The sequence below is a fragment of the Rhipicephalus sanguineus genome, chromosome 3 (genome assembly GCF_013339695.2).
Source record: "Rhipicephalus sanguineus isolate Rsan-2018 chromosome 3, BIME_Rsan_1.4, whole genome shotgun sequence".
NCBI classification, from domain to species: domain Eukaryota; kingdom Metazoa; phylum Arthropoda; class Arachnida; order Ixodida; family Ixodidae; genus Rhipicephalus; species Rhipicephalus sanguineus.
This window is the reverse complement of record NC_051178.1, coordinates 10,537,313-10,561,005: the sequence shown is the minus strand read 5'-3', so window position 1 is coordinate 10,561,005 and position 23,693 is coordinate 10,537,313. Positions and strand designations below refer to the sequence as shown.

The window sequence follows — 23,693 nt, the reverse complement described above, 5'->3', positions numbered from 1 at the left end:
AAAGAACACCACACAAAAGAGATAGCCAGAACGACCGAGACCCTGGAGGTGGGTGCCCATTTACCACATTTGTGGGGTGCCAAATGGGGGCTGATCCCCCACTGGACAACGCAGATGAACAACAGGAAACTGAGGACAGGCATAGCGAAAATAACAGTGGATGCAGAAGAATGTGCCATGCAAACAGCCTCGGCGAACTTGTATAAACTCTGCAACTCTCTTGACAGCCCTTGGTACAGCCAAGACACGGCACATACTGAAAGCCATCCTGGACCCCACCAAGAACAAAGGAGAGGGACACATGGCCCTGGAGTGGTTACTACAGTTGAACCCCGCTACACAAATGCCACTTCAACGAAATTTCCGGTACCATGAAAAATTCTCGGTTTCCCGTCAGCAGTCCATAGGAGTCAATGCATAAATACGCTCGCCACAACAAACACGTTTTCATCTGCCATTCCGCTTCATCGAAATTGGACGATGCAATTCTGGGCTCAAAAATTTAATTAGCCATGCAATAAAGACTATCTTGAACATTTTGGTGCATTTTATAACATAAAAATACGTCCACAAAGTCTAAATTGCGTGTTGGCACCACCAGAAACCACTGCTGTTGACTGAGCATGGGGGCCGCCATTGCTTAATAGCGATGGCAATGAGACTGCCCTGCTTTCACAACTGGCTTGTGTTGCTTCTTAGTCTCAGACAATCCGAAGCCGAAGCTCTGTTTGTCCACGCTGCAGCCTGGGGTGCAATCACGGAACGATGCCTTTTTCTATGCCAGCCTTTCGCACTTGGCCGGTGCGGCCAGTGGTCAGAGCAACAATTCGTCCGCGTTATCAACGGGATCAGCCAGTTGCGAGTGGTGGATGACAAGAATAACATAGAATAAGGCGTAAGTCATCACTCCGCGATAGCACGCCTGCATCTCGGCGTTGTTGGATACCTTGGTGTCGGCGAATAGCTAGTGTTAGCGTATTAGTGCAACTGTGCAGTTCGTGTTGCGCACTCGTGCCCCCGTTTGGTTCGTTCGCGAAAGCCATTATTCCAGCGTGCTTTTCAACATGGCGTCACTATTTATATGTGAAAATTGCGTCATGACGCTGCTGGGGAAACAAAGGAAGCAGCTGACACTTTTTGAATTTTGGAAATAAAAATTTCTCTGTTCTACTAGCTCAGGTCAGCTATATTTTTTTGCGATTTCACTACAATGAAATGTTCGCTTCAGGGAAACAAAGGAAGCAGCTGACACTTTTTGAATTTTGGAAATAAAAATTTCTCTGTTCTACTAGCTCAGGTCAGCTATATTTTTTTGCGATTTCACTACAATGAAATGTTCGCTTCAACGAAATTTTTTTCGCGCACCATCAATTTCGTTGAAGCGGGGTTCAACTGTATACACCTACCCAGGTAGCCTACAAGGCCTTGGTGACGCCATCAAGACCAAGTGCTATGGAGATCCTGCTCCCACAGAGCCATGTGCGGGACAACCGAACCCAACAATGGATGAACCTATAGGTGAGCACAAAATGAGAGTGGCCATCGCAGCCACCTGTAGTCTCACCCAGACTCTTCAACATCGCCATGATCGGCCTTGCAAGAAAACTGCAGGAAGTAGGGAGCCTCCGCCATGCCTTCTACGCAGACGGCATGACACTCTGGACCACAACAGGATCACTCGCTGAAAAGTAAGAGCATCTGCAAACAGCAGCTCACATCAGCCAAGAATATGTCAGCCAACGAGGACTACAACGCTCCCCAAAGAAATCTGAAATCTTATGTGTATGGTGAGGCTGAAGTAACCAGGCAGTCCCCACAGACCCATCACGAAAACTTCAGGCACACCTCAATGGAAGCTTCATAGTACAGTAAAAGCCCGTTAATTCGACTCTCGTTAATTCGGAAAATCGGTTAATTCGGACACGTCATCTGGTCCCTGTAAATATATGCATCGCTCTATGAGACCGGGCGCTCATTATTTCGGACAGATTTGACCGCAAATCGGATAATTCGGCGACTTTCGGGCCGCTGGCGAGGCTCGAAAACGAAAAAAGAACCATTCGGAACAAAGGTGAAGCTCAAACGCTGCATCGCCATGGACATCAATTATCGGCTTGGCTTGACTTGAGACTGGTTGAACGCCTTTTCTTCGCGTGTGATAGCGTGTGGTTATGGCGCGGTGTCATTTTTGTTGCTTTGTTCCCGTTGGTGTGCTGCATCGTTGAACGCCGTTTTATCGAGGAACGATTCAGTACGCCTCCTTTAGCTTGATCGTTGCTGGTGCTTTTGTGCTGACTTCTCGTGTGAACGCACTCTCCGCCGATGGCAACGCCGGCGAAGCAGCCCAAGTACGAGGCCAAGGACTTCACCACCAAAGTAGAAATTTTGCGCGCCCTGAAAAATGGGCTCTCCCGACAAGAAGTAGCTCCTGTGAAATGACGTCGGCAAACAATACGACGTGAGTCTGCTGAGCGCAGTTAGCATTCTTCGCGTATGTGTGGCAGAGCACGCCTGTGCACGCCATTGGCAACTGTTTCAGGCACAGTGGCTTTGTTGTACCTGACTCCAGCGATGGCGCAGTGGCCGAAGTGTCGCCGAACGACGGTGCCGACGACGGGCAGGATTTCGGAAGTGTTATGCCTGATGCAGTGACACTCGACGATTATATCGGCATTGATGGCATTGCCACTGCCGGCTCTCTGACTGATGAGCAAATCGTCAAGGAAGTGATGCATGGCGAGGAATCCGAGAACGAAGAGCCTGAAGAGGAGCAGCCACACTATGAGCCACACAGGCCCCCTCGTACTGTGAAGGAAGCCGCGGAGGCCCTCGTCGTCCTCAAAGAATTTTGTTTTGGCACTGCAGACAGCATGCGAGCTGCTGAGCACCTTGAAGGGCTCAGAAAAATTGTGTCCGCGCGAATTTATGCTCGAAAACAGAGATGCATCCGCGATTACCTTGTAAAGTAAAGGTATGTTGAAAAAACTCTTGCATTTATTGTGTTTATTTCGACCATTCGATAATTCGGACATTCGGTTAATTCGGACATTTTTTCCGGTCCCTAGAAATCCGAATGAACGAGCTTTTACTGTACAAGAGAAACCACTGATCAGGGTGCTGGGCATGTGGCTGCAGAGTAAACACTAAGAACTCTGAAGCGATATCTCTTGTAATTTGTTTGGGCCGTTATGAAGGGACCTTCCTCTGTAAGCAGACCCTTGCTGCCACTCACCCAAAGTCAAAGTCAGTAGTGAATTGCCCCTTCATCTTCTGAAAGACGGGATCCTGAGCCGTGGCCTGTGCACGGCGAGCCAACGACTCGGAGGCGGCACTCGAGAAGGTGGTTGTCACCGAGGAGACATTCTCAATGCCCACCCCAAAGGTGGACACCAGCTTCTTGAGGAAGTTGAGGGTGTGTGGTGTCACGGTAGCATCTGCCACCCCACCCCGGTTCTCAAAGGCCACCGCGTAGCACTTGGCCAGCCCCTGGCGCAGCTGCCGCAGAACCTCCTCATACCAGTTCTCCCGAAACCACACCATCTGCATGGGACAGACAGAGTTCAACGCTCCCATCCAAGCAACAAAGCAAGGACATATTTTACTGGCTGAAAAGTGCTATCAAAGAGAAGCTCTTTTTATTATGACACATGGAGGAAAAGAAGGCATTTGTCTATCAAGCCTTCTTTTTCACCTACTGCAGTTTTTCACGTAGCTTCAAGTAAATGATTGCCAACCCTAGCACTGTAGTGTTCTTCTGAAAAAAATAAATAAATAACAATGATTAAAAATAATATGCACAAGAAAAAAAGCTTAATGAGCCCACCATTACCAATGATGCAACCCGGTACTGGTTCAACTTTCAAATTATGTGGTTACGAGTACAGTAGAACCTCGTTGACACGTTCCCGCTTAGTACGATTTCCTGGCTCCTACGCTCGAAATCGCGAAAATTTAAAATAACCCAATACAGCCGTGTGTAATACGTTCCGGTTAATACGTTCTCAGAATATGCGATTATTCGGCAAAAACGTTCAGCACCGCGGAAAAATGCGGTCGTATGATATGTTTTGCACTCAGAAACTCTCATTTAGGTGTGCAAAAAGGGCCCTCTCGTGTACTTGTGAAGCGCGAAGTGGCAGACAGCCGCTGCACGGCGACGGCGGCTTCTCCGTAGTGCCTTTCCTCCCTCTGCGCTTTCTCGGTTTGCTCCTCCAGTCAGCCATGGTTCAGTACAAGAGCTACGGAAACGCGCATGCCACCGCTGCTGCACAACACCCCGCGACACGTAACCATAGCAATGCCGCCATTGTGCCCAGTGAATATGGCCAATAATTTCCCCCACACTTTTCTCCCGGAGCGTGTTCGTTTTCGGGTTGCTCCGCCCGGTGCAATTCCAGTTGGCGTTTGTTTTTCTCTGCCTGGGCAATTCTGCCTACCAGCGGGTCGTCAGAAGCTGCCAGAAAAAATTTGTTCTCGAAGATATCTGGGAGGTTTCTGGCTCAGTGACGCCAAAACGAGACGATGCGTGCTCGCCGTCATCTTTGTGAGGACTCGACAGATTGTAATGCGGGCGCTTGGGGACTTCTCCTTCGGTTGCCATTACACCTCTGAGGTTGGCATTACGCCGGGCGTTATATTTTAAAGCCTGTTCCGTTGTGCAAGGTGGTGCGATTACGAGTGGCGGCAAACATACCAGTGCATGTCTCAAGTTAAGACAGAATGCAAACTGATCAGCGCGAGTGCGCGACGTAGTATGCAATAGCGGCGAACAGCTGTCGCTTTCGGGAACGCTTATCACTTTCGCGAGATTTCGCATATCGTGTTGTACCGCGATTGTTACGTGCACTGCGAAGAGTTGAGCTTGTTAAGCCTTTAGTGGGGCGGGAGTTTTCTTCACGGACGGGGCGAGTCGCATGTGATCTTGTGAACGTATGTGATCGTATCCCAAATGCGTATGCTCTATAATATCACTTCCGCTCTTCGGCAAACCTAGCCCCATATTTCCAAGCGGCAATGCAGAAAGAGCCGACGCTCATGCGGCGCAAAATTTCGTCTGCTGACACGGCGGTAGCGTTTCTTTACATTTACGCTGGTTGTCCCAGAGTTCGATTTTGCAATATTCGGGTTGTCTCGGGATTTCAACACACGTGACCATGACGTTATTTCCGGTCAGGACCGGAGCTAGCTGGCTGACCTCTGGCTGCCGGCGAGATGCCAGGAGTTCGAAAATCGAAGAGTCCCTCCATGTTTTTTGAGAAATAAATGTTTTTTGCCCTTGCACCACAATATGGGCTTGTCAGCCTCAATTTTTACTCGATTCGGATTGTATGTTTTCCCGAATTGTACATTTATTTTCCGCGTTTTTTTCTGAAACATATCAACGAGGTTCTACTGTATATTTATGGTATATTTACAATAGGTACAAGGCGTAGCGTCAATGCGGCATAACCAGAGCAACACTATCGACCGAAGCACATACATAGGTGAAACAGCCGAAATAAGATTTGAGCAATTTTTGGAGCACGAAATCCCAAAGTTTGAGCAGTATAAGAAAGAAGGCTTACTTTTAGAAAAGAAAACAAACATATGTTCAAACAAGTCAACATCAGCCAACCTTGCACAGTGATTTTTTGTCGGCTTCCGCATTTCCTTATTCATTATAACACAACTCACCACTTTGCAGCACCGCTTTGTAACCTAGCCGAAAGAAATGCTTTCATGTTCCCATCTCATAAGAATATGCTTAGGGATCCACGTTAGCATTTGCAGCGCCTGTCAAATCATTTGACAGGTGCTGTAAATGCTAATGTGGCGCTGCCAACCTGGCGACCTCGATATTCAGGAGATTCGTAAAGCAGAAGTGAGTGGCAGTGACAAAAAAAAAAAAAAACGAAAAGAAACTGGTGCATGTTTTTGTTTACAGTTTCTCAGGACTGCAGAAACATCACATACAGCTCTAAATGATTGCCAGTAATTTTTTTTAGATGTCAGCGATCGTACTTGTACTCCTAATTACATGGTGTGTACATGCATGAGTAATTAAGGAACAAAATGTGCTGTGTCTCGTGACAACTAGTACTAATAGCCCCTTCAAAATTCTAGTACACTTTTCTGCAAGCACCCGTCTACTGCGGCGAAAGTGGATTAAAAAGTAGAGCTGTGGGAATAGCATAATTTTGGTGTGAAGTGAATTCAAATACTAAAATTTGAGTGCGAATCTAATAGAATATTTTTGCGAATAGTTCTTAAATTTTATTTATTTTTTTATTTATTCAAGTACATCACAGGTTCCCATTGGAACATTATGTGAGGGGGGTCTTACATCATAATCCGAACAGTTTGGAGCATGTGTTAGTAGATCAAAAACAGGTAAGTGACACTGAACGTTTCGTATTAGTAGTGATTTGGCTGGAAACGACAGGAAATGCGCAATAATATTCTTGCATCTGGAAACAAAACCACACTTGAGTAAGCAAATGTTTAAACAAAGAAGAGCGACACATTTTGCGCAATGCAAACATCATTAAACAATGTCGTATGTACGTGGAAAGAAAAAGCACAAAGAAGGAAGAAAGAAAAAAAAAGAAAAAAGTTACGAAAACATAACGTGAAGTCCTCGCTTGAAGTCGTCAGGGTCGCGTAAGTCCACCACATTATCTGGAAGATTATTCCAATGATTTATGGCACGGGGCAAAGCCGATGAATTGAAAGCCTTCGTTCGTCCGAACAGACGTTGCAAACTTCGATGGTTGTGAAGGCGACGGGATATACGATGCGCATGAATAAGCGGTAGTCTAGATGTATGATGAGACCAGATAATTTTATGAAGGAGGCTGGTAAGTGCAATGTTCCTACACGTCTCTAACAATACTTTCAAGTGAAATTCAAATACTTTCAAGTGAAATTACAGAAAAAACTGCAGAGGATCCCGAAGCATATTCTTATGAGATAGGAACATGAAAGCATTTCTTTCGGCTAGGTTTGTGTTACAAAGGGTAGCTGCAAAGTGGTGAGTTGTGTTATAATGAATAAGGAAATGCAGAAGCCAAATTGTGTTTATTTACATGATTTAGTACAACCAAAGTGGTGTCGACAGCACTTTATATGTACTCTTCTATTTCGTCATCGAGGTACTATAAATCACAACGTTGAATGATAGGGAAATAGGCTTTCTAAATAGTCAAAGCGTGGCACATGTCAGTTCGGATAAGTAACCTTCCTGTTGGCCTTGTCTTTCTGATGATAATGTGGTTGCACATGCGCAATTCTGTGCTCTCGTGTGAGAAAAATTTCCAATAAACTGCAGTTGTAAGTTGAGCGTCTGTCCTGACACGTTCTTTCCTTCTATTCTTGTTGTTTTCGCTCATACAATCTACAATATGTTGCACCAACTGGCCCAGCACAACACCTTATTGAACATTGACGAATCTTCTGCCGATGTCAATGCTAAACCTAAAACAACGTTGGTGTCTGACTCGCTGCAGCTATGTGTTGCAATGTCACTATGCAAGCTGCTGCAACACTGCCTCCACAGAAGTCGAAGGACAATTGATGTGGCGCACAAGGGCACATTCCCGTCAAGTCGGGAGATCTTACAAGGGTATTCCACTCTCCTACTATGTGGCTGCATATGGTTCCTGGGGTAGTTGTCCCTGGTGTCAGTTCCGGTGTGAGATGACACGTGCTTCAGCACACGGCTTTCACAGATGCCGGACAAGTGCATGCTTTCACAAACCTGTCCAAGTAACACTTTTGCGTTAAAATGTAGGGCAAAAAATGGCAAAAAACAAAACAATTCCTTTCGCACAGCAACCCGTAGACCCAGTGGCAGTGTGTGCTGTCCACTGCATGAAAATGAAAGTGCGCTGTTAGCTGTCACATAGTGATACATTGGATGTAATGTGCAACACTGGCACGAGCCAGGACAACTTGATATTTCACCATTTTTAGGGCGATATCAACGAATTTGATATCGCAGGCTGATTTTGTAGCGTCAAGACATTATTCAAAAAGCAGGTTTTGTAATCGAGTCGATTGAGTACAAAACCGAAACTACGTTCACGGCATAAGCAACAGCCGACCACCAGCGGCAGATGCAGTGACATCGCCATCCCAAAATGGCGGTGTTAGAGTGACCTAGAATAGGGGGAGTGTGCAAAGCGCCGCGCGAATACATGGGAGGAGCAAGGGCCTTTTGCGGTGAACTTCGGTGCCACGGTGCTGCTGTGCCGGACCCATGGGCTTTCTCAGCGGTGGAAGCCGCGTCAAAGCGGCGAGCTTCTGCTTCGCGCCTGATATTTTGGCCGCTATTAACTAAAATTGCAGAAATTCGGGAATATTTAATACTGTGTAACTGCAACATAATATTGCAGCGACTCATCGCACAGAGAACCCGTTTGCGCGTTGTGAAACGGGGATTTTGTATATTTCCTTTCAGCTGGTTTGTCACCGCAATGGTCTACACTTACGCGGCTGTTTGAGGAACGCATTCTGTGCGCACTTCATCGTGAGTGAAGGCACTTAATTTACTTTCGTGTGGAATGACGAACGTAAACTTGGTGCAGGAGAGAATAAAATGGAGATAACCAGGAGAACGTAACAGATATGCACGTAGTAGATGGCTAGCTCATGCTAACGCATTTGCACCCTTCATATCCTTTCTTTTATTTCGTGCATTCGATTTGTTTTACAAGGCTGCCTCCCGCACTCTGCTTTTTCAAGCCATTTCATGCGAAGCCGAATGTGTCAGTCAGCGTGGCCGCGGTACCAAAAGTAAAAAATTACTCGCGTAACTCGCGTCTCGTTCACTTGGTATACACGAAAATTGGCACGGAGGGTATGATTGTATGTATGCCTAACATGACCGATAGGTCATGGCATCACTAAGTTGACATGCTTGCCATTCGCCTGAGACGACTCGAAAACGAAAGCCGTCTTTTTTTGTCAGTCGATGCATTGATCCTCCCTCGCCCCTCTCCCGAAGCTTTCTGCACATAACGTGGTTTCAGAGTGCCCACAGGATCGAAGGCATTGCAAGCTTTCTGCACCTTGCCTGCTTTTACATTGCCTCCGTGATTGGCCACCGATCACGGAGGCAATGCAAAGCGACCATGTCATGTGCTGGCGTCATCATAAGATGTCACGTTAACTGACGTCATAGTGACGTCACACGTTTTGCCGATCTGTGATGTCATGGTGACGTCATCGCGTGATGTTTTCACGCATCACTCGTGTTGGCGACGCAGGACGCCGACAGTCAATTTTTGTGTTTGATGAGGCATCTAAGGCATTAGCCCTCAAAAAAAAAAAAAAAAAAGAGAAGAACAGGACAAACCAAAGTAAATGAAACGATAACAGTGCAACATCGTGTATGCCTCACTTCATGTAACAAGCGATCGCCCGAAAACAAACGTGATTCTCAGCTCAGAGCAGCTGATTACATGCGTCTGTGGGACAAAAGAGGCTTGCTTTACCCGACTGGTCATCTCTTTATATTTACTCAAGAGATGACCAGACACGCTGTTTAAGTACTACGGAGCTTCAGCCCGAAATTGTGGTGGACGCTATGTTGAGGTCATCACGAAAAAGTGGGAAATTGCGGTCGGGTGCCCTGTTGACGCGCACTCAATTGCTGCGGAAACAATTGTATTTTATGTAACTACTCGTCCACATCTTTTTGTAAAGTCACTGAACCAGGCGAACGGTGACCGCCGAGAACCGTGAACATATCTGAAGTTGAGAATGAGTTGCTTGAAACTGTTTTCATCTCGTAAGGTGAAGGCTTGAAGTAATACACGCATCTCTCGCGATCGTTTCATAGTGACGTTCAGCGATCCCTGTAGATAGAAACTATAAGACCGACGCATGAGTGACCACAGCTGGCTCCGAAACATTAAATACCTGTCTGTATGTATAATATATATATATATATATATATATATATATATATATATATATATATATATATATATATATACATATATATATATATATATATATCAGGGGCGTAGCCAGGGGGGGGGGCTTATGGGGCTTCAGCCCCCCCCGAAATTTTTCGTGCTCTCATACACCAACAACCAGCGGCGTCACCCGGGTGGTGGGATTTATTGGGCTTCAGTCTGATTATCATTTATTCTATTATTTATCTTTTTCTGAGCCTCAAAATGTTAGCAGAAGCAAGTTTGATATCGGGCTGTACACAGATGGCTCAAAGGTGGATGATGACACAAAACATCAACTGCTAGCTTCTCCTTGTATTCCTCCGCCATGCTATATGTTTAAGTCTATGAACGATTTTAAGCAGAAACGAAGGTTTACGTGGCTTGTCTGGACAGGCACCGATGGCTTAGCTACTCAGCGCTTCAAGAGGGTGCGTTTTGCCGAGTGTGTGTTCTTTTTAGCAGAAGTGAGATTGGCAAGGGCCAACATGCGCGCACTAAGGCCCTCGTATCCGAGCCATTTCAAAAGTGGAAGCACGCCCTTGAAGTCTTCGGTGCACATGAATTCACTAAATATCACACTGACGCTCATCTGGTAGCCGATAGTTTTCTTCAAACCTTCTCAGGATGTGTGCCTAGTATTGTTGATCAACTGGACCATGGCAGGCAAATTCAAATAGGAGAGACCCGAAGGAAGTTACAGCCTATTGTTGAGACAGTTCTCTTTTGCGGGCTGCAAGGTGTGGATCTCCGTGGACATAAAGACAGTGGTCCCATGGATTCAAGCACAGCCTCCTCTACAAATACAGGCAACATCAGAGCGCTGCTTCGCATGCGCGCGGATTGTGGCGACACAGATATAAAAAAGCATTTGGAAAGTTGCCCAAATAAGGCCTCATATTTTAGTCCAGATGTGCAAAACCTCATTATAGAAATCTCTGCTGCAATCATCAAGGAAAGCCTAGTCGCAAAAGTAAACGCTACAGGCTGTTTTTCCGCACTTACTGATGAAACGACGGATGTTGCTGGTATCGAGCAGCTTACTGTTTGTGCAAGGTACCTTAATAAGGATGCGAACGGAATCGAAGAAGTGTTCTTAGGCTTTGTGCCAATTCACGACCAAATGGCCGGGCCCTCGCAGACACCATCATAAGGCTCCTTATAGAAATGGGAATTAACATGCAGCATCTCCGTGGTCAAGACTACGATGCTGCAAGTTCGATGGCCGGCAAAACGAATGGTGTTCAAGCTGCTGTTCGTGAGAAATATCAAGCCGCACTCTATGTACTCACTGCGCGTGTCACTCCCTTAAGGCTCATTCACACCGGCGACTAGGAATGGTCGCGCGACCGTTTGCGACTGGAAGTAAAAAGGCGACTCAAAGCGACCGATTTTCACACCTGCGTGCGACTTATAACCGTCGCCATATAGAATTCACGTCTGCTCGTATACAGCTTGCATTGCCGTTGCCCCGTAAAATAGGCTGACGTCCTGTTTCTGCGCATCTGATTGGTTCAGAGGTTTGCGACTGCAGTCGCGCGACTGAAAAATTGAGCAGCGAGCGACTGAGCCAAAGCAGTCGCTTTGCGACCAAAACGGCCATTTGCGACCGTTTGCGACCAGTCGCTTTGCGACTAACTTAGTCGCGCGACCGTTGCTATAGTCGCCGTTGTGAACGAGCCTTTAATCTAGTTGTGTGTGTGGCATGCTCCATCACAGACATTCGAAACTGTTTTGGGACTCTGAAAGCGACGTCAGTCTTTTTCCGTAAATCTTCTAGCCGCTCACACGTTTTGCAGAAAATGATAAGTTTGAGCTGCCCTGAGTCTACAAGGCGGCGCCTTTTGGGACTATGCGAAACGCGCTGAGCCGAGAAGCACGATGCAGTGCTTTCATTTGTGAGCCTCTTTGAGCCGTTGATCGCAGCACTAGAGGAGATTAAGTTTAACGGAAATGGCGAAAGTCTAGTGCAGGCAAACAGTCTAACGTTGGCACTCTTCTCACCAGCGTTCCTTGTAAGCCTGCATGTGACGGAGCACGTGTTAGCACTGACTTTGCCACTGTCAAAGAAGCTGCAGACGAGGAGTATCGACATGAGCGCTGCCATTGACGACATAGAAGTGGTACAGCAGACAACTGAAAGTGACCGCAAGAACACGAATGCTTCTTTCTCAAAAATATTTGCAAAAGTGCAGGCATTGGCAGAAAAACTGAATGTGGAGATCACCATCCGTCGAGCCGGTGTCCGGAAGCAAAACCTTGGGGACAATGCATTCGAAAGCGCGGAAGAATATTTTCGCAGAGCCCTGTTCATTCCGTTCATGGACCAGGTACTAGCCCAGTTAAACCAACGGTTCGAAAAGCACATGGCACTTCTAAAGGACTTTTCATTAATTGTACCATCCGCAATACCACCAATGCAGTGGGCACGGTGGAGGCACGATGGACGTACATTCATCAAACCCCTTTTTGTTCTTTGTACAGACCGTGCTTGCCATCACCTTGATTCCCTCGTCAGGCGACACACGTGTCAACCGCACTGGGCCGGATGCGACGGAACGTATCTTCGACTGGCACATCGATACACAGAAGAATAATGCAGCTAATCTGGACATGCGCATCTGTACTGCACCATTCGGAAGACTACTGGCGCCACCCTCGTCGACGTCATCATGTGCATCTGGTATAAGAACAGTCGCCGCGGCTGACTGGGCCAGTGGGCACGGTGGAGGCACGATGGACGTACATTCATCAAACCCCTTTTTGTTCTTTGTACAGACCGTGCTTGCCATCACCTTGATTCCCTCGTCAGGCGACACACGTGTCAACCGCACTGGGCCGGATGCGACGGAACGTATCTTCGACTGGCACATCGATACACAGAAGAATAATGCAGCTAATCTGGACATGCGCATCTGTACTGCACCATTCGGAAGACTACTGGCGCCACCCTCGTCGACGTCATCATGTGCATCTGGTATAAGAACAGTCGCCGCGGCTGACTGGGCCAGTGGGCACGGTGGAGGCACGATGGACGTACATTCATCAAACCCCTTTTTGTTCTTTGTACAGGTGAGAGACAACCGTTCAGTTTACTGCTACAAAAGCAATAACGTGTGTCTTTTGCTTCTGCCGTGCCCACGGTCACTGCTTTCAAATATACTTGCCGCATATCATTGTTTTGTTGACTTGTTGACTTGTTGTGGTGACGTAGAGGAAAACCCGGGTCCTAACACGGAAGAAATGCTCAGGTCGTTAATGAAGGATATGAAGGAAATTAAAACGACCATCAGTACTAGTAGCTTGAAGTTGAACGAAACAACGCAAAAGCTGACATCAATTGAAATGAAACTAGACAGCCTGTCGTCCACTGTGTACGATTACACATCTAGAGTTGATGACCTGCAGAAGACGGTTGATCAACTAATGTTGAAGGTAGACGATCTAGAGAATAGAAGTAGAAGGAACAACCTTATTATATATGGTATTACGGAGCCTCGGGGAGAACAAATCGAGTCGTTAGAAGAAGTTACTCACAAAATACTTCATGATGCCTTGGGTGTTCATGATGCTAAAATTGAACGCATCCACCGACTGGGGAAGCCGAATCCGAGCAAGGTCCGTCCAGTAATTTTCAAGTTAGTAGACGGGAGAGACAAGGCGAAAATACTGAAAAATTGCAGGAAACTTAAAGGTACCAACTACAGTATTTCTGAAGATTTTTCCCCTCGTGTTCAGGCAATCCGGAAAAAACTGTGGGAAGTTACAAAGGAAAATAGAGAGAGAGGTGAAAAGGTTGCTCTTTCGTTTGATAAAGTAAAAATCAACACAAAACTGTTCAAATGGGATGAAGGAAGCAACATGATGGTTCCATTACACTTGGAATGACACGGTTCTTCCCTGCGTAATGATCGGGCATCTAAAAAAAACGACACAACGCCACTGCCACCATGCGCCGCCCGGAATACGTTTTGCATTATGAATGTCAATGCAAGAAGCATATTACCTAAATCTGCTGATCTGGAGGGCCTTCTTCTAGCGTATAACCCAGACATGACGGTAATAACTGAGACGTGGCTTCACGATAACGTTTCTGATGAGGACGTCGTGCCAAGGTCGCATGAGGTTATTCGCCACGATCGGGGGGCAAGGGGCGGTGGCGTCGCAGTTGTGCTGAAGAAAAACATTGAGTACAAAGTGATACCTCATAATACCAACGTTGAAATGTTATGGATTCGTGTTCGCCTGAGCGAATACAGTGTTTTTGTTGGTGCAATTTACAGACCACCAAATGCAGACCTTTCAATTCTGGAAAAACTGCATGATTTCATGTATGAGCACTGTAAAAGCAATGCTAATGTCATCTTGTGCGGTGATCTCAACCTTCCCAAAATTAACTGGGACCTACTGTGTGTTTCGTCAGCATGTCAGCACTCTGAGTTGATGCTTGATATTGCCTTCTCGTTTCGTCTGAAGCAGCTTGTGGATCAGCCTACGCGTGTAGCAGCTACTTCTAGCACAGTTCTTGATCTTTTTTTTGTTTCGGAAAATATTAGTGCTGTAGGCTATGACATGTCGTATTTGCCTGGGATATCAGATCACGACATCGTCCTTTTTAATGGTCGTATGCAAGTCCCGAGGATAAAGGGCGAAAACGTCACTAAAAAATTCCCTGATTTTAACTGTGCTCAAGATGAGAGTATACTAGACCTTCTGGAAGAAGATTTTGATATTTTTGAGCATATGTATGATACTGGAAATTCTACTGTCGAAGACTTGTGGATTCATTTCAAGGCTGTTGTGAATAAATGCATCAGCAATTATGTCCCTACTAGACAAAAAAAGCGTAGTCGGCGAAATCCCTGGATCACTCGCGAAATATTACAGTTGAAACGCCGTGTCAAGCGATTACATCGCTCGGCCGTGAACAGGGGGGCGGTGTCCCTACAGTTACTGCGAGATGAATTGCGCACAAAGATAAAGCTATCCAAGTTCCATTTCTTTAACGTCAAAATGCATCACTTTCTTGCAAGTGACCCAGCAAAGTTCTGGTTGCACCTCACGAAAAAGAATGAGGCTATTGGCAAAATGAAACTTGATGACACTATCACCGATGACAGTAACTGTATAGCCAACGCATTTAATGACTACTTTTCGTCTGTGTTTTCTCGCGCCACCGTTCAACCCTCGTCATATCCGAACACTAGTTATGCTATCCCGGATATAGAAATAAACGAAAGCGGCATTTTTTCGGCGCTACTTGAATTAGACACAAAAAAATCTATCGGCCCAGATGGCATACCAAATATGTTTTTGCGCAGATACGCTGAATGGTGCGCGAAGTATTTGAACATAATATTTAAAGAAAGTATACGGACAGCGGAAATACCTTTAGAATGGAAAACAGGAAAGGTGGTGCCTATTTATAAGACTGGTGACAAACATAAAGTAATCAACTACAGACCTGTTTCGCTACTGTGCACTTGTAGCAAGGTTTTGGAACATTTCATATTTAAGCATCTCTGTTCTTTCTTAGAGGACAACAATTATTTTTCAAGTAATCAGCATGGTTTTCGGCGCGGTCTGTCCACCACGACGCAACTTATTCACACTGTAAATGATCTAATGGTAATGCTTGACAAAGGCGGACAAATTGACATGATTTTTCTTGATTTTGAAAAAGCCTTCGACCGTGTGTCACACCGACATTTAATGTTAAAGATCCGATGCCTTTTTGACAACCCTCAGATAGTACAGTGGCTCGACTCTTATCTTACGCGGCGTAGGCAGTTTGTTCACATAGGCAACTCGGACTCGGAATTTGCATCTGTTCTTTCAGGCGTTCCCCAGGGATCGGTGCTCGGCCCGTTACTCTTTTTAATTTATATTAATGATTTACAGATTAACTCTCCAGTGTGTTGCCGCTTATTTGCAGACGACTGCGTTGCATACATGCACATTCAGTCAGAAAAAGATCAACACATACTAAACAACTTCTTAGCAGCTATTAGCAACTGGTGCTCAACGTGGCAGATGCGTCTAAACGTTTCCAAGTGTGTTCAAATGAGAGTTACGCGCAAGAAGGAGCCGCTAGAACATACCTATAGCATCAGTAATGTTCCACTAGCTTCGGTAGACCAATTTAAATACTTGGGATTGTATATCACTTCTACGCTAAGCTGGAGTAGTCATGTGCAATACATAGTTTCCAAGGCTTTGAGAAAACTTAACATGCTCAGAAATCGCATGATGCATTGCACTCCTAAAACTAAGCTTGTGGCCTACACGACATTAGTTCGACCGTTATTAGAATATGCAGACGTAGTTTGGGACCCGCACACCAAATGTGATATCGATTGCATTGAACGCGTTCAAAAAAAAGCACTAAGATTCATCTTCAACGCTTACGGTAGGCACGTGTCCATTACTAACCTTAGACATTTAAGCGAACTTCCATCTCTAGAATCACGCAGGAAACTGCACCGACTGCAAATGCTTTACAATATTGTAAACGGTAACATTAGAATGGGCTTCACTGATTATATGCAGTATAACAGCGCAAGGCCAACGAGATGGAAGCACAGTAAGACGATTGTAAGGCCACGAGTTAAAACAAATGCATATCAATTTTCGTTTTTTCCTCGAACGATAGCAGAATGGAACGAGCTTCCATGTGACATAGTCGGCCTATCATCAGTTCATGCGTTCACAAATGCCGTGCAAGATTATCTGTGATGTTTTACGCAGCTCTTGTCATTCTTTCTCTTTTTACAGCTAGAAATGTATGCGGGTAACCATTTCTTCCGCGGTATGCTCTGTGGGCGGAGGCCGTCCTTCGGTTCATATTGTTTGATTTTGTTCCTTTGACCGCTTCACTCATGTTCTGAAGTCTGGTTCAATAGTTCGTATACGTCTTTCGGGTGTTCAATCACGATCCTGTATTGTTCAGGTGTCCTACCTCAGTGTATTAGTGCAAATGGTGTTGGACTTGTTTTTCATGTTCGCGTCTTGAGCTCACATTCGACCGTATGTGTTGTTATCGTTGGCCATATGTGATTTTGTTCTGATGTGTTTTTTTTTCGTTTTTTTTTCGTTTGTCGACTGAAATGGTGCCATGTGTAATATTGCAATGTGATGTACCCACTCCTGCCATGGCTACCAAAAGGCAGCCGGCAGTATCTGATAAATAAAAAAGATGATCGGGAGAAAGTAGCAGAAAATCTCCTGACCGTTTTTGTGCATGACGTCGAAACGAGGGCTGGTTTTGGAGAACTGCGACTATGGTGGACAAAGTGGGCGAACAAAGCAGCAAGCCAGTGCCCCAGTACAGGAACCGATGCCCCCTCTCATTGCGACAGCAGGTTCTATCCGAATGTGTACAAGCTACTCCGGATTCTAGTCACCCTTCCAGTGACCACTGCCAGCGCAGAGAGAACGTTTTCAAGCATGAGGGTACTTAAGAACTACTTGCGCTCCACGATGTCTGAGGAACGCATGGTTGGCCAGGCACTTCTGTACGCCCACAGAAATGTCGACATCAGCATGTCGGAAGTCATTGACCGCTTCGCTAAGCTTCCTCGCCGGGTCAACGTTGTCCTTTGATACCGAGCAGGACAAAAATCATCGCTAACGAAAGGAAAAGACACTGCTGTTCCGGAGTTCAGGTCAATGAGCCCGTAATTCTGACGCAATATTATTGTTCACCACCTTTTAAAGCCGTGAGGATTTTGTACCTTTTAGCAGTTAACACATGTTACATAATATAAACATAAGAATACGGGCATCAGGTGGACATTACCAGCCAATCGACAGCTTCACCTTGTTCACTGAGAGGTCGGCATACGCGGCGTTACCAAACAAATTCAACTATTGGGAAGCCGTACCAGCAGCATTGTTTGTTACTTTCATTTGTCGTTTTTGTTCTTTATTGATTTCTGAACTAGAAGCGGCAACCTTCCTTTTATATTGAGTGCACAATAGTGGTTCGCACTTTTAAAACAGTTTTGAAATAGTTTCTTTCGTTATTTCTGCGCTCTTCCTTTATAGTTCTGTCCACATGGTGCGTCCGAGACAGCAGCTTGGCCCAAGGACATATCAGTTGGGCATTATGTATAGGGAACATTGCTTAGTTCCGTTTATTGATTGCATATTTAAATGTACATTTGTGAAGTTTTGCGGAAGCATACTGCGCACTGTTTCCGGTGACATGTTTTTCCCGTATTCGAGGTGTACTTTCCCATTCTTACTTTTCCCTGGCCGCATCATTTGTGCAAAAAGATGAACATTTGGCGTAAACAATCTGCATTAAAATATTTGATCTCGTCCTGGTTATTTTGTGGACTTCATTGTTTTGTTATCAGGCGCTTCTTCTGTTCAAAACTGATGCAGTTCCGAAGTTTACGTGATATTTGCCGTACCTGTTACACACACAAAAAAAAATATTGAAAAGATTGATGACAGTTATTCCCGGAAAGATTTTGCGGGCATGCCAACATAATATTTTTACGAAAAAAAAACACATTTCTTACTCGTTCTTAACAGAGGGCAGCATTCAAGAAGTGATTTGCAGCATCTAATACAAACTGTCACTGGTAATACATGTTAATGTTAATACCAGTGACATTGTATGTACATGGTAATACATGTACATATCCACGCCGCTTTTGGAAAATTATGAAACCGGACGACAAAACTACAGTCTCTCTTTGTGACACTTCTGGATCCCCCGTTGCCGATTGCGACGTTCCATCCGTCAACTCTGCATTTTGTTCCGTCTTTACTAACGAACCTAACAACGAACTTCCTGATTTTCCGCATTTTGCTTTTCCGCCAATGCCACAGATTGAATTCAATTCAGAGGGAATTGTAAAAGTTATTAACCAATTAAAGAACTCTTCGTCATGCGGTATAGATGGCATAAACGCCAAAATTTTGAAAAATACTAAACAAGTATGCAGTTCCATATTGTCAATCTTTTTTCAGCAGTCACTCGACACAGGTGAAGTCCCATTAGACTGGAAAGTTGGGAAGGTCATTCCGGTCTTCAAGAAAGGTGACCGCTCATTTGCAGGTAATTACCGACCAATCTCGCTCACTAGTGTTTATTCAAAGATCATGGAACACGTCATGTTTTCTCACGTTGCTACATTTTTATCATCCGTAAACTTCTTTCACCCAAACCTTTCGTAAAGATCACTCATGCGACACCCAACTAACATTATTCCTGCACGACATTCACCTTCATATGGACCGTAACATCCCAATTGGCACACTGTTCTTAGATTTTGAAAAAGCCTTCGATAAGGTACCCCACTCCCGTCCCCTTCTAAAAACCTCGCGTCTAAACCTACATCGGCATGTTTTTAACTGGATTAAAGCATTCCTAACAAACCGTAAACAATTCGTGCATGTTAATGATCACTCCTCCGACCTCTCCCATGTCTTGTCCGGCGTGCCCTAGGGTACCGTCCTAGGGCCTCTTTTATTCCTAATATACATTAACGATAGTCCGCTTTCCGTTGAATCTAACATCCGTCTTTTTGCTGATGATTGTGTTTTCTACCGCCCTATAAATAACCCCACCGATGTCTCCTCTCTACAGCATGACGTCTCACGCATTCAGCAGTGGTGTACCACCTGGTTGATATCCCTTAATGCGAAAAAAAACATTACTAATTTCTTTCCATCGTCGCCGAAACCACACGCCGGCTACTTACACAATCAACAACTGTCATATAGCTGCTACTGACTCGATTAAATACCTGGGTGTCCATCTTTCGAGTGACCTATGTTGGGGCGACCATATAAATCACATAATTCACTCCGCTAACCGCGCTCTCGGGTACATACGCCGTAACATTTCCATGGCACCACCTTCCGTTAAACTACTCGCTTATAAAACCATTGTCAGGCCAAAACTTGAGTATGCATCTGCTGTCTTTGACCCCCACCAAACTAATCATATCGAAATACTTGAGTCAGTACAGAACCGAGCAGCCAGATTCATTGTTTCAGATTACTCCCGCTACTCGAGCGTCTCCGCCCTCAAATCCCAGTTAAATCTTTCTACCCTCGCTCTTCGTCGTCGTATTGCACGTATCTGCCTTTTTCACAGATTCTTTTATTCAACCCGGCGTGACAACCACCTCATCCAGCCGGTCCATCGAGGTCATCGCACAAGTCATCCAAATGCTGTGATTCCGCCACGTGCCCACACCACCTCATTTCAGCAGTCCCTCTTTTTGCGCACCGCCCGAGACTGGAATGACCTTCCGAACGAAGCAGCAGTCATCTGCGATTTTGCGCGCTTCAATAATGCCATCCAGGAAGCAGACTCAACCACATCCTAACATACACCTTCATCGATACCGCCATTTTATGACGGCCACCCCTCATGTAAAGTCCCATACGGGACCTTTGATGATATAATAAATAAATAAATAACTAAATAAATAAATAAATAAATAAATGTTATTCATATACTTAGTCGTTCTAAAAATTCAATGAGGAGGTCGCGCTGCAACGTGAGCCCCCCCCGAACAAAATTCCTGGCTACGCCACTGATATATATATATATATATATATATATATATATATATTATCGTGAATGTTGTATTTTGTAAGGCTAGGTTCATAAGGGATCTCTGCATTTTAAGAATTTTCTGAAATGATTGAGATATTACACTTCTATTTGACAATTTCTTACAGTATTTTCGTTCATGCAGCAATTTAACTTGTACAGCAAGTATATGTAACTTTATTTCATGATATCTGGGGGGATATTTGTAAAGCATTTTCTATATTACGCCTTTTATGCATAAACTTGTGGAATAATGTTAGTTTAACTGGCATTGCTTTCCTTTCAAATGTTCGCGCACGGTGAGCCTTGTTGTACGCTAGCTCAGAAGCATAAATAAGCCAACAGCATTGCGGTTGTATGGCCGCCTCTACTCTTTTTTTTTTTTGTTTCCTTTTCGTCTTCCCGGTGTGCTCTGTAAATAATAAAGTGCTAGTGGAGGGTACCGGTGTGCATATGGCTAGCAAACCACTGGCGCCCATGAGTAAAAAGCTCGTAGTGTGAAGCGGTCAACTGCGCGTTGAGTATTTCAGCTGACTGCGCGTGTAATTGACTTTTTTATTACTCTTAATTCTTGCATGCGTGATGCTATTGCCTGATTATTCGTGCGAATAAGTTTTTTTTTTTTTCGTTCTTTGCTTGTGCGTGTTCGTTTTGCTCGTCTTTACGCATGCACCAACGTTCTCGAACTCTGTGACAGGAACTAGGCCACGCTGATGCCGCTTTACACATTATTTTCTGCCTTCTCTTGTTGCCCCAGCACTAACGCAACGCTTAATGATGGATAAGCTCCATTCCGCACTGCGTTGTAAAGGTTAAGTAGATTTCAAGTGTCCTGTGTGGAAACTCGGTGCAAAAAACTACAGCGCGTAGCAGACGCCCCTCGCTTTCCGCGCGCTTCCCGAGCGAGGAAAGCCCACGGGTCTGGCGCAGCAGCGGCGCGGCGCGGGAGTTCACCGCAAAAGGCCCACGCGGGAGCCGGCGCTTTGGACACTCCCCCTATTCTAGGTCACTCTAGCAGTGTCCGCACAGGCTCATTTCAGCTCAACTACGATACAATGTACTAGAATATACTGTGTAGTTGAATACAACTTTAGAAGCCCGCAGAATTTGCTCCAGGCAGATGCGCACAATGCCTGCACCAATGGGCGTGTACTCCAGACTGTCACAAACGAGCACATCAATAAAGCGCGCGCACGGCCACTTTCAAACGGCAGCGGAATAGCACAGCGACAGCCGCTCGCCCAAGAAGAGCAAACAACGAAAAAACAAGTATTAAAAGACGCCGGCGCGGCGCTCCCCCCTCACCCACTCGAGCCAGACGCAGACAGCCAGATCAACCGCCTGGCAAAGCCTACAACCATCTCGAAGACCATCTCGAAGGGAAGCCTTATGCGACGACGAGTGATGCCGCCGCGGGTGAAATGGACGGGAAAGGTCTTACACTTTTCGTAGCCTTGGCTGTGCTGCACGCCGAAGAACCCTCCCGACGCTTCTGGCACCTGGGGGAGAAGGGATAAAAGCATGCATCGACGACCAGTCAGGGAGTCAGTCAGTCGATCAGGAGATGGTGAAGTTATGCTGAGTGTGGTTCTGTCAGCCAAAGACGACGTGTTTTTGATGTTGTGCGGTCAGTCGATCGTTGATCTGGAAGAATCGGATGATGACGCCGTGTGAGCCCTGACAAGTTACGACGACGGCGGGAACTACGACGATCAACGCTGGAGTTTGCGTGAGTGTTTCCTGGAAGAGAAGCATTCAAGTACTGTCCAAGAATTATGGACTGGATATGCTGTTGAATATTCAGGACTTTAACTGTTCTTGAATAAGTTGTAATGCATGAGATTGCATTTTTAGCGCGTGATCTGTTCGTTTAGTTCCTGTTGTGTTAACACCATCCGAGTTATATTGTGAAGTTTTCACTGGTACCAGCCAAGTGAGCATGTGTTTGTGATCTTTGTACTGCCTTAACGGAGAATATATTTCGTTTGTGTTATCGATTCTCGGCTCTGACTCGGTTTTTGGACCACAACCGGCGTTCGCTGGTGCACTAAAAGGATCAACTATAAATTGTCCACGCTTTTGTGGTGCGTTTCTTGAAGGGGGGGGGGGATACGTCCGCCCTTGGAATCTGCCCGGCGATTGCCATCCCCATTAACGGGATTAGTGACATTTTAATGGCTGGTCCCCAGCAAACCATTCTTCCGTGTCAACCAGGACCTCCCTGGCCCTTTCCCGACGTCATCCGCGGGTAAGAAGTGGGTGGCCGTAGCGACTGATTATGCCACACGATGCACACGTTATACCTACCAGCTGTGCAACCGATGTCGCTGACTTGCTCCTCCATCAAGTCATCTTACACCACGGTGCTCCTTGTCAACAGCTGACTGATCGAGGTCGCTGTTTCCTTTCGAAAGTTGTCGACGACCTTCTCCACTTTTGTGCAACGTCCTACAGTTCAGCACCGCTTACCATCCTTAGACAAACGGACTTACTGAGCGCTTGAACCGTACACTAACGGACATGTTATCCATGTCTGAGGATCACCGAGATTGAGACTGCACCTTACCGTTCGTGACGTTTGCCTATAATTCGTCGCGTCACGACGTTACTGGTTATTCTCCGTTCTATCTGCTCTATAGCCACGACCCGCTCTTGCCTCTCGACTCGCTACTTCCTTCAGAGGCAAACTCAACCACATTCTACACTCACGACACTATCGTTCATGCGGCGACGCCACGTCGCGTTGCCTGTGATCGACTCCTGGCTCCTCAGGCCGACCAAAAGCGCCTGTACGGCAGCCACCACCGGGATGTGCGTTTCAGCCCTGGCTCCCTGGTCTTGCTTTGGCTGCCTTCATGTCGCGTTGGCCTGAGTGAAAAACTGCTGCCGTGCTATGTTGAGCCTTACAGAGTTCTTCGCCAAGTAACCGAAGTCACATACGAGATCTCGCCACTGACCCCCAACACTTTGTCCCCTTCACCAGCTAATGAGACTGTGTACGTTTCCCGACTACATCACGTACACCGACCTGATGCACCGAGACGGTGCTTCTGCCGCCGGGAGTTAATGTCACATAGGTGTTTGTGCCACTGTAGACTAGAGGACACTACCAGCCGAAGACGAAGTTGAAGTGTCTCGGGCTTGGATCGATGGTGTTGCACTTGTCATGGCGCGTC

General features: G+C 45.9%; 1 protein-coding gene across 1 annotated transcript in view; it reads right to left on the bottom strand.

Annotated features, from left to right (window-relative positions):
- The window catches only part of LOC119384790 (transformation/transcription domain-associated protein-like), a 946,434-nt gene that overhangs the window by 102,310 nt on the left and 820,431 nt on the right, over nucleotides 1–23,693 (bottom strand). Inside the window, 1 exon segment of the mRNA XM_049413130.1 lies at nucleotides 3,233–3,540. Within this exon segment, the coding sequence (XP_049269087.1) occupies nucleotides 3,233–3,540 (308 nt within the window).